Here is an 11,105-nt window from a genome sequence, read left to right as displayed (position 1 = left end):
GTTTAGCAGACCGAGGCAGCAGAGCTCAGGTCTCTACCGAAACCACCAACTGTTGCCTTGGCCTCAGTAGCCAAGACAGCAGGGGGCATCTGGAGCCACGTGGAGCAGGGGTTGGGATGGCTTCACACACTGTCACCATTTGTGAATGTCACCCTGCTGGGTGCAGGGCAAAGGAAGGTTGTGTTTTTGGCTGGTGGTTGCTGTGTCTCCAGTAAGCACCACATGCCTGGCTGTCACAGGATTGCCAGCGCTTGCTGTGGAGCTGAGAACAGGACTCTCGTTTCCTCAAATGTGACTCAGCTGGCCTTGCCGCTGCCTCTCCCTCAGTGCCCACCTTTCCTTCAAGACCCCAGTCCCCCTCTCTGAGCTACGTTCTGCAGCTATGTTCTGAATCCCCAGGTGTCTTGGCCTCCCCGTGTGTAGACATGTTGGACACCCTTCCAGAAAGTCCCAAGTTTTTGTTGTTGTTGTTGTTGTTGTTTGTTTCTGAACTGGAGTTTCGCTCTTGTTGTGCAGGCTGGAGTGCAATGACGCCCGATCTTAGCTCACTGCAACCTCCACCTCCGGGGTTCAAATGATTCTCCTGCATAAGCCTCCTGAGTAGCTGGGACTACAGGCATGTACCAACACACCCAGCTAATTATGTACTTTTCGTAGAGACGGGTTTCACCATGTTGGTCAGGCTGGTCTCGAACTCCTGACCTCAGGTGATCCACCCACCTCAGCCTCCCAAAGTGCTGGGATTACAGGCGTGAGCCACCTCCAAGAGTCCCAAGTTTTAATGCTGCTTTGCTTGAAATAGACTCCATTATGCAACCTTCCACCATCCTTGGGCTGGGGCATTTCAGAGGGATACAGAGGATACAGAGCTCTGCGTCTCCTGGTCTTGAGCCCCTCCTGCTCCCTCTAAGTATTCACAACCATTTGGTGTTCATTCGTCTCCCTCTCTATCCACTCAGGTATGAAGCGGCCACTGAGCCCACCCCCACCGGCTGAGAAGGAGTCCGCCGTATCTGGAGCTGCTGAGTGCCCCCCTCGGCCCCCAGAACCACCTAAGCCCAAGCGAGAAAGAAAGCGGCCATCATACACGCTCTGTGATGTCTGCAACATCCAGCTGAACTCGGCGGCCCAGGCCCAGGTGCACTGTGGGGGGCGGGCCCACCAGAGGCGGCTTCGGCAGCTCAGCTTGGGGAAGAGCCCCTCAGGGCCAGGTCAGTGTGGAGGAGCGCTGCTCCCACAAATTTGGTTTGGGGAGGATCTCTGTCTGGGCCCCTCTGAGGGGCTCTGGGTCTGTGGCCTCCCTCCATGGGGGTCTTTGCGTCTGGGGTGCCCTCAATGAGGTCTTAGGGTCTGAAGCCCCCCGATGCCAGTAAGTTTTATTCTGCATCTGGACAGCCCTTCTGTGGGACCTCTCGGAGTCTGTGGGTCCTTAGGCCGCCTCTTGGGTCTTTGTTTCTGGGGATTCTCCCTGTGGGATCTTTTGGGATCAGGACTCCTAAGCAGCCCTTCTCCAGCCTGGAGCCTCCTGGTAGCCACAGGCTTTCAGACAAGGGCCTCATCTGCGGGGTGGGGGTCCCAGGCTCCAGCTCAGGTCTGTGGTCTCTGAAGGCCAAGGTCAGCAAGGTACACAGCACTCCAACCCAGGGACAAGGGGGAGGCCCCTCTTCCTTTGGATTCCCTGCCAGGATTTCTGCTTCTCCCTAGCTGGGGTGACTTTGCAGAGGTTTGGCTATGAGCTTGGAAGGGGCAGCTGGCTGCAAGGCAGATTTCTGGGGGAAATGGGTGAATGCTTCCATGAGGGTGATTCTAGCTGACAGGTGCACAGGGGCCATAGGGAAAGTAAGAACCGGCCAGGCTGCTGTTGGCAGAGCAAACAGATTCACATCCAGGCCCAGTGTAGGGAGGTGGGAAAGGTGGGAACTTACCCCTGGCTCCTGGGGGAGGCCAAAAGAAACCTACCTTGCAGCCCAGGTTGGCAGGTTTGCCGGAGGCTACACTCTGACCTCAGACACCCTCTTGAGGGCTGTCTTCTCTTTTGGTGATATTCATGGGGCACCCACTGTGTCTCTCGCTCCACACACACACATTCCTGTAGGCCGGAGACAAGTAAGATCCAATCTCTCTGCTTACCACCCTCCCCAAGATTGAGTGGGTCTTTTGGGTGGAGACAGAGGTGAAAAGAGATGAGGGTTGTGGTTGCCACATGGGACATACCCTCAGGGCACAAAGGCAAAACTGCAGTCCCTGGGGACACCAGGAAAGTCTCGTGAAGGAAGAGGAGGCTGAGCCTCTGAACATGGATGACAGGAGTAGGGGTATTACAGGCAGAGGTCATGGCATAAGCAAAGCCAGGATGCTGTGGTGACTGGGACCCGCTTCTCCCCACCCAAGCATTTCAGGCTGGACACCAAAGGCATGACTCTGAGCAAGAGAGTATCTGACTGATGGGTGTTTCTGGAGCGTATGTGTCTGTCTGGATTCAAGTCACTCATTGGCTGGTCATGGTGGCTCATCCCTCTAATCCTAGCACTTTGAGGGGCTGAGGCAAGTGGATTACTTAAGGCCAGGAGTTTGAGACCAGCCTGGCCAACATGGCAAAACCCCATTTCTACTAAAAATACAAAAATTAGCCGGGTATGGTGGCACACACCTGTAGTCCCAGCTACTTGGGAGGCTGACGCAGACGAATCACTTGAACCCAAGAGGTGGAGGTTGCAGTGAGCCGAGATTGTGGCACTGCACTCCAGCCTGGGCAACAGAGCAAGACCCTGTCTCAAAAAAAAAAAAAAGAAAAAAAAAAGTAACTCATTAATTCACCAAATATTTATTGACCACCTACTAGGTGTAATCTGCTTTTGGGAGATTCACATTTTTAAAAGACATCATATCTTCCTGTCAGGGAAAAGCTATCTAAATAACTACACATGCAGATGAGTTTGTTCCAGAATAATAACAGGCTTCCTAGAGGTGGATTCAGGGTGCCTCAATAAGTCAGAGGAGGGTCCAGGTGCAGTGGCTCATGCCTGTAATCCCAACACTTTGGGAGCCCAAAGTGGGCAGATTGCCTGAGTTCAGGTGTTCGAGACCAACCTGGGCAACATGGCAAAACCTCATCTACTAAAAAAAACAAAATATTAGCCTGCTGTGATGGTGGGTACTTGTAGTCCCCGCTATTCAGGAGGCTGAGGCACAAGAATTGCTTGAGCCCAGGAGGTGGAGGTTGCAGTGAGCTGAGATCGCACCATTGCACTCCAGCCTGGGCAACAGAGGGAGACCCTGTCTCAAAAAAAAAAAAAAAAGAAGTCAGAGGAGGGAGAGGTAAATTGACACAGGAAGTGACATTGATGGTGGCTACTGGAGACAAAGAGAGGATCCCAGGCAGGGAAGCAGCTGGAGCAAAGGCACTGAGGCCTGCAAGCCCATGGCCAACATGGTGAAACCCCATCTCTACTAAAAATACAAAAATTAGCCAGGCGTGGTTGTGGGGTACCTGTAGTCCCAGCTACTCGGGAGGCTGAAGCAAGAGAATCACTTGAACCTGGGAGGCAGACATTGCAGTGAGCTGAGATCATGCCACTGCACTCTAGCCTGGGTGATAGAGACTCCATCACAAAAACGAATAAAAAAAAGATGCCAGCAACTGCCCCTGAGGTAGGGGGCAGGGTGAGGGGAAGCATGTTGGGACCCTCAGCTGCCCTGGATGCCTCTTCCAGCTCTGCCCAGGTGGGGACTAGGCCGGTGTGCCCCTCTCCACAGAGCAGAGTCCTTAGGGTGGAGCTCCCGGGCGGAGGCTCCCTGGGGAAAATGCAGAGAGCCACAGCCATTCCAGGGAGGCCGAGGCTAAGTGTGGGCAGCGTTGAATGTGCTGCCTTGGTCCTAGGCACTCAGTGTCCGGGGCGCCACGCCAGATTGAGACATGAGGTCTCAGGCCTGTGGCAGCCAGGAGGGGCACTTTTCCGTGGGAGCTGTCACTTTGATTAGGGGCCTGCAGGGCTGGAGGCTTCCACAGTGACAGGCAGTCACAGGCAGTAAGGCAGGGACCCTCTCCTGCTCACATTCCCCGAGGCCATCTGTGGGAGGGAGCCTGGGGGTGGTTCTCCCCTCTCTGAGCCTCCTCGCCAAGGTCTCAGTCAGAGGCCTCCTTCTTCAGCAGCATCTGGCTCCTGGAATTCTCACTCCCAGCTCTGAGTGAGCCCTGAATACCTTGGAGGGGCACAGGAGGAGGAAGCAGCAGGAACCCACACTTCATCTCCCTCCTCCAAGCACTGCCCTGACTTACCCTGCCCACCCCCCATCTGTCTCCTACCCAAGAGGCCCTTTCATTCTTCTTTTTTTTTTTTTGAGACTGAGTCTCACTCTGTCACCCAGGCTGGAGTGCAGTGGTGGGATCCCAGCTCATTGCAACCTCCACTTCCCAGGTTCAAGCAATTCTCCTGCCTCAGCCTCTCTAGTAGCTGGGATTACAGGCACCTGCCACCATACCCGGCTAATATTGTGTTTTTAGTAGAGACGGAGTTTCACTATATTAGCCAGGCTGGTCTCAAACTCCCAACCTCAGGTGATCCGCCTGCCTCGGCCTCCCAAAGTGCTGGGATTACAGGTCTGAGCCACTGTGCCTGGCCTGTTTCATTCTTCAGGAATGCATCTTGAGCCTTCTTTCACCCCCCTTGCCTCTCCTTCCAATGGAGGTGTGGTACAGGGACCTTCCCCAGAAGAAGGCTGAACTCCATGACCCTAAGGACCATCACACACAGACACACACCCCTAAATAACTTTAAGTGATTATCTGACATCTGCAAAGAGACAGAGGTTTGCTGTCCCCTCGCACTAACCTCTGATACAGATGTTGAGCCGGCACAGGGCATCGGGGGACAGCTGGGCAAGAAGCAACCACCTAACCCCAGCCCCACACAGAGGATCTGCTTAGGAGCTGAACAAAGCACTTGCACCCGCAGCATGGCATTCCCTCCTCACCCAGCCACCCTAGGCACAGATGATGACATTCAGTCTCACTTTATAAACTGGGAGAGTGGGGTTCAGGGAGATGAGGTAACACCCAAGGCCACACAGTTAGGTTTGGGTCTTAGGTTTCAGACTCTATTTTGTTTTGTTTTGTTTATTGAGACGTCTTGTTCTGTTGCTCAGGCTGGAGTGCCTGGCACAATCGTAGCTCACTGCATCCTCCACCTCCTGGGCTCAAGCAGTCCTCCCTCGGCCTTCTAAGTAGCTGGGACTACAGGCATGCACCACCATGCCTGGCTAAATTTTTTGTTATTTTTAAAAATTTTTGTAGAGACAGGGTGTATTAGTCCATTTTCACGCTGCTGATAAAGACATACCAGAGACTGGACGGTTTACAAAAGAAAGGGTTTTAATGGACTCACAGTTCCACATGGCTGGGGAGGCCTCACAGTCATGATGGAGGGTGAAAGGCACGTATCACATGGTGGCAGACAAGAGAAGAATGACAGCCAAGTGAAAGGGGTTTCCCCTAATTAACCCATCAGATCTCATGAGACTTAGTACCACGAGAATGGTATGGGGGAAACTGCCCCCATTATTCAATCATCTCCCACTGGATCCCTCCCACAACACGAAGGAATTATGGGAGCTACAATTTAGGATGAGATTTGGATGGGGACACAGCCAAACCATATCACAAGGTCTCGCTATGTTGCCCAGGCTGGTCTCAAACTCTTGGCCCCAAGCAATCCTCCCACCTCAGCCTCCCAAAGTGCTGGGATTACAGGCGTGAGCTACTGCACCCACCCCAGGTTTCTGACTCTAAATTCTATCTCACACTCTTATCTGATGCCCTGCTGAGGAGAACAGAATATATTAGGAGCAACTGAGCCATGTTTGAGAGCGGGGAGGAGTATGACCCAGAGGGCAGGCTGTCCCAGCAGATGATTCCACAAATGCTCGGGACCTATGGCCACTCCTGTGCCCTGTCCCTTGGTGTGCTCAACTTAAGAATGGGAAGGGGCCAGCCATCTGGCTAGGGACGGGGAGAGTAGCTTCTTAAAGCCAACCAGCCCCTCCCTTGTCTCTTGGTAGAAAGAACCCAGTCATCCAAGTCAGAGTGGGCCTGCTCCATGGCATCCATTGCAACATGACACAGGAGGGGACAGGAGAGCATTTCTCAAATGATTTAAGCTCTGGCTTGCTGAAATGGCCAGAAGAACCTTAGTCAGGGATTGCACGGTAGATAGTATGGGGGGCAGGAAAGCAGAGATCGAGTCAGACTATAATGGATTTCAGGGCCAAGATGGCTGCAGCTATAACACATGTCCCTGTGCCTTCCAGCGGGAGAGGGGTAGTGGTCAGAGTGGCAGGCCAAAGCTAGGCTCCCCTATTCTGCGCCCTCAGACCTCCCCTAGCTCCTGTTCGAATCGGTCCCTCCATCCACTTTCCAAGTCTTTGACTACAGAAGCCTCTGGCTGCATCCTGGGCCCCAGAGATCAAAGACCTTGAGCTCAAGTCATGCCTGAGTCACTGGCTTGATGAGCTTCTCACCCCTACTCTCTGCAGATGGATTAATTTCAGTCCCATCAGGAGGCCCCGGAAGCCCTCCAGCCTGTCCCCCATCCTTCAGTATCTCCCTGGGTTGCCGTTTCCTCCCCAGTCACGGCCTCCCACACACATACTGAGGCCTTTGGGTGCATGCTGCAAAGAAACGGTGCTCCCCCAAGGCCACTGAGAAGTTCTTGCAGTCTGACCTGCCTCTGCCTCCTGCTGCTATTCTCGCTTGGTGGCAGGTGACAGAAGTGCCCCACACTCTTCCTGAATGTCATCATATCCCCCTCCCCCAGGTGTGATCCTGACCATTGGTATCCCCCTCCCCCAGGACCACCAGGAAAAGCAAGGCTGTCTGGGTAGAGAATTAGGGGGCTTAGCTCAGATCCCTGCCCTGGAAGAAGACAAAGATTCTGTCTGTCTCTGGGTGGGTTAATTAGTTCTGGGTTTGAGTTTCCTTCCTCTCCCCACACAAACAACTCCTCCCCGCAGAGCCCCTTCCTAACAAACCTGTTTTCAGGAGCTGCTGCAGCCAACCCCTCCCAGATCTTCTTTGTGGTTGGAGTGTTGGCTGCTCCAGAGATTACAGGTTATTGTCTGGTGGAGACAGGATGCTGAGGGGGTGGGGGGCTAGCATTGGAACCTGGGTTTGGAATGCAGGACTGGATCCAGCTGTGGGCTGGCTGCCTCCTTCCCCCACTCCACCCCCTCCCAGCCACCAGGTGCTCAGGTCAGTAAAGAGCCAGCTTTTAGGAAGAAGAGGGAGAGGAAGGAGTGAATGGAGGGGAGAAGGACCGGGCTGGGGGATTTGGGGTGGGCAGGGGAGGGGTGTCAGGAGTTCTAGTGGATCAGGCCGGGTGCTGTGGCTCACACCTGTAATCCTAACATTTTGGGAGGCCAAGGCAGGTGGATCATTTGAGGTCAGGAGTTCGAGATCACCCTAGCCAACATGGTGAAACCTCTCTACTAAAAATACAAAAATTAGCTGGGCGTGGTGGCGGGCACCTGTAATCCCAGCTACTCTAGAGGTTGAGGCAGGAGAATCGCTTGAACCCGGGAGGCAGAGGTTACAGTGAGCCTAGATCTTGCCACTGCACTCCAGCCTGGATGACAGAGCGAAATTCTGTTTCAAAAAAAAGAAGTTCCAGTGGATCCGATGAACTCCCTCCTCTCCTTCCTGGCATTGCCCAGGTAACAGATCCAGGGGTCCAGGTGGTAGATTAACAGTGGCAAGACACCTGGATCCCCGTTCCCCAACCCCCACATGGCCAATGCTCTTTGATAAAGTGGCAACACCTCTCTCAAGCTCAGTTTCCTCTTCAGCAACAGCAGTTAAACATAAGGGGATGGTGAGGAGAGGATGAGTGAGGTTGGGCAGAACGGGCTCCTGCAGCAAGTGCTGAGGCAAGAGGACGGCAAGAGCCATCCAGCAGGCAGAGCAGGGCCAGCAGCTCCTCCTTCCCTGGAGGTCCCTGTGGACAAAGTCAGCCTTTCCAACCCTTTGCTTCAGTGTAAGAGGCCCCAGGCAAGGGAATCCTCCGGGAGTGGGGGCTGAGGGATGCTCCCCGATACCCTCCCCCAGTTCTTGGTCTGCACATTTGCCCCCATACTTCTCCCCTGGGGGATAAGCATGCCCTGTTCTTTCTACCTGCGGTTGGGATGGGGGAAACCAGAGAATGGGCAGCTCCTTCCTGGCAAAGACAGACAGGGCCCTGGAACGACGCTGCTTTCCAGGCAGAACCAGGAGTCCCTCCCTCGCGCCCTCCCCTCCTGTCCCTCATATCCCCCCCTTCCCTCTGTCACTCTGGCTGGGTTTCATTTGCTCCTCGTTCTGCGCTCCGCGGTGTCTCCAAAGGCAGAGAATGCTCTTGGGTGAGTGCTGAGGACACCTGGGTTGGGAAGTGAGGAGAGGGCTTAGGTGAGGGTGGTCCTCTCCCCTCTCCCCAGCCCAATCCTTTCCGGCTATAGTTGGCCCCCAAAAGTTGTCTGTCAGAGACACCAGTAGCCAGTTACTCTCAACCCTTTTCCCAGGTTCAGGGCTGGGCAGGGAAGCCCCCACTCTGGCCGAGAACAAAGGTGAAAGGAGGGGCAGGAATGGTGGGGAGCTGGAGGTCCACCCTGCAGGAAACAGGGGTGCTGGACATCTGGGCAGATGCCTGTTCAGGAGCCCGTGTCAAAGGTTCCGTGTATCAGACCTCACCTTTAACTGCCTCTGAGGGGCCAGGGGAGCAGGAGACGTCCGAGGGGAGTGAAGAGGGAGCTGTTACTGCAGCAGAGAAAGAGAGAGAAGCAGACAGAGGGAGATGGAAATCAGGGTGCCTCCTCCCTGAGATCCGGCCACTGCACTGGGGTCCACACCAATGCCCCCCTCCCCGTCTTTATCCATGGTCTGCCAGCTCACCTCTCCACACAGAGGGTTGCCTGGCCTTTTTTGAGGGAGACAGCCATCACTCATCAAAGGCTGTTTGGGGGAACCCTTTCACTGGGGGAAAAGGCCTGGAGGCAGTGGCACTGGGGGCAGAGTTTCTGTTGTGACTGGGCTTTGGAGTCTTCCTCCAGCTTAGGGGAGTCTGCACATCCTGAGTGCTAGATGACCCAGAAGTGGCTCAGGGACTCTGGAGAATGTGGGGAGGAAGCCCCTGGCCACGGTGGGAGTGGGCATGTAGTATGTCTTGGCTCAACCTCTCACTCCCCACTTTGGCTCTCTCTCCCTGGACTCCCATATTCTTCGCAGAGTTTGGGTTTTATCCATGATAGAAATGGCAGTGTCATTATTTGAGATGTGTTGTGTGCAGGCATGTGCCTCTGGGAGGACCCTATCGTCTGCCCCATGACTTAGGGGTGGGGGGTGGGAGAAGGAGTGGGAGAGAGACTCTGTTTGGAGATATGCTCTTTTAAGTCCAATGCATTTAATTTTGTAAGGGGAGTGTGTGTGCACACCAGTCTCTGCATCTGCATATGGCTCTTTGTGTACATGCATCTATCTTTGTGAAGGTGTGTGCCGCTGTGTGCCCATTGCTGTCCTTGGTCTATATCTGCATTTGTAGGGGTCTGCACATTCATGTGCATCTGTCTCTCTGGGTATATGTATACACAGGTATGTCTTTGTTGCTTGTGCCCATCTGTGTATGCATGCATGCTCTTGTGTGGCCAGTGTGCCTGCCTTTGCCTCCCGGCCAGCATGGGTATCTGTGTATCTTGGCATCAGTACCACCTCCATATGTATATGCATCTCATGTGTAGATAGAATACATGGTCTAACTGTGGGGGGAAGTATGTATGTATGTGCCTTGATGTCTATACCTGCCACTATCCATGGGTGATATGGGCCTCAGGTTGTGTGTCTCTGTGCTCGTGTGTGTGTGTGTCTGTCTGTCTTTTCCCATTATGGCAAAATAGCAGGATGTGGCTTTCCCAGATCTTGTCCCTTGGTGGCAGCCAGGGTGATGTTATTTCATAAGATTTCTGCTCTATGCCCTGCCCCAGCCTCGGTTGGACCTTTGGGGGCAGCCTCTTCTCCTGTACTCGGTCTGGCTTGCTCATACGTCTGACCACACCCCACCCTCTTGAGGCAGTTGGCTGATGAGCCATGGCTGCTCCAAGACACTTAGGTGGCTGTTCTGCAGCAAAATGCTATCCAAGAAGACCTGCCCCCAACCTGACCCTTTTGGGGTGCAGAATTCTGGACCTGAGGGCTGTGTGGTGCCATTCAGGGGCAGCTGTGGGGGCTGTGGCTCCCTTCATTTGAGTGTAGCCAGGAGTCAGGCGGCCACACGTGTGTGTGCATGTGACTCGCGCACCATCCCAGCAGCCCTGGGGCTGGGGTTCACAGTGAATGTCAGAGGCAGACGGTGGGTGGCACAGAGCAGTGCTGCATGGAGGATGCTGGGGCGGAGGAGTTCCCAGCAGCCACTGGTAGGGCTGGGACCTCAAATCAACATGCACCCTAGGCCTTTTGCAGAAGAGCAGTGTACCCAATTGTGAGGGGACTGGAAGGCATTTCTGGGTGACTTGGTGCTGTCTGGAAGGGAGACTGGGTCATTCTTTTGACATTCCCTTGACCCACAGCAGCAGTCCAGCCCCCTCTCTGAATGGCCTCCACACCCAGCACCGCATTTGGTCTTCAGACCCATTTCTGTTCTGTCCTAGCCTCCTCCCCGGGTTGTAATTCCCGCTTTACAGATGAGGAAACAGGCTCATAGCTAAGTGTCCTGTCCAAGGCCTCAGAGTTAAATATAACTGGAGCTCCATCCCAGGCCTCTGGACTCCACACCTCCACGTCTGGGAGGGTTGGGGTGCCACAACAGCACATTCCTCCTGCAGGGAACCTCCTCAATTCACCTCTCAGGGTAACGCAGACAGGGATGAGGGTCGGCTGTGTATCAGAGTTCTAGAAAAAGGTCACTCCAACCTCCCTCCCTCTTCCCCACTCTGTCAACCCCACTGCAAATAACTCACTAGGCTAAAACAATGAGCTTCCCAGTTCCAACTCCTCCCAAGGAGGCTCCCCATCAGGTGGGAAGGTCCAAATCCCCAGCATTCCCCTAGAGCCATCCAGCATCAGGCACTGCCCCCACCCACCCCAATTC

At 54.3% G+C, this 11,105-nt stretch overlaps 1 protein-coding gene across 1 annotated transcript in view; it reads left to right on the top strand.

Annotated features, from left to right (window-relative positions):
* Positions 1–961: 961 nt before the first annotated feature.
* The window catches only part of ZNF385C (zinc finger protein 385C), a 35,991-nt gene continuing 25,847 nt past the window's right edge, over positions 962–11,105 (top strand). The window contains exon 1 of the mRNA XM_025361580.1: positions 962–1,211. Coding sequence (XP_025217365.1) covers positions 962–1,211 — 250 coding nt within the window. The remainder of the gene's footprint in view (positions 1,212–11,105) is intronic.

The sequence above is a fragment of the Theropithecus gelada genome, chromosome 16 (genome assembly GCF_003255815.1).
Source record: "Theropithecus gelada isolate Dixy chromosome 16, Tgel_1.0, whole genome shotgun sequence".
NCBI lineage: Eukaryota > Metazoa > Chordata > Mammalia > Primates > Cercopithecidae > Theropithecus > Theropithecus gelada.
Note: the sequence above shows the minus strand (reverse complement) of the source record. Positions and strands in the feature narration are given on the sequence as shown.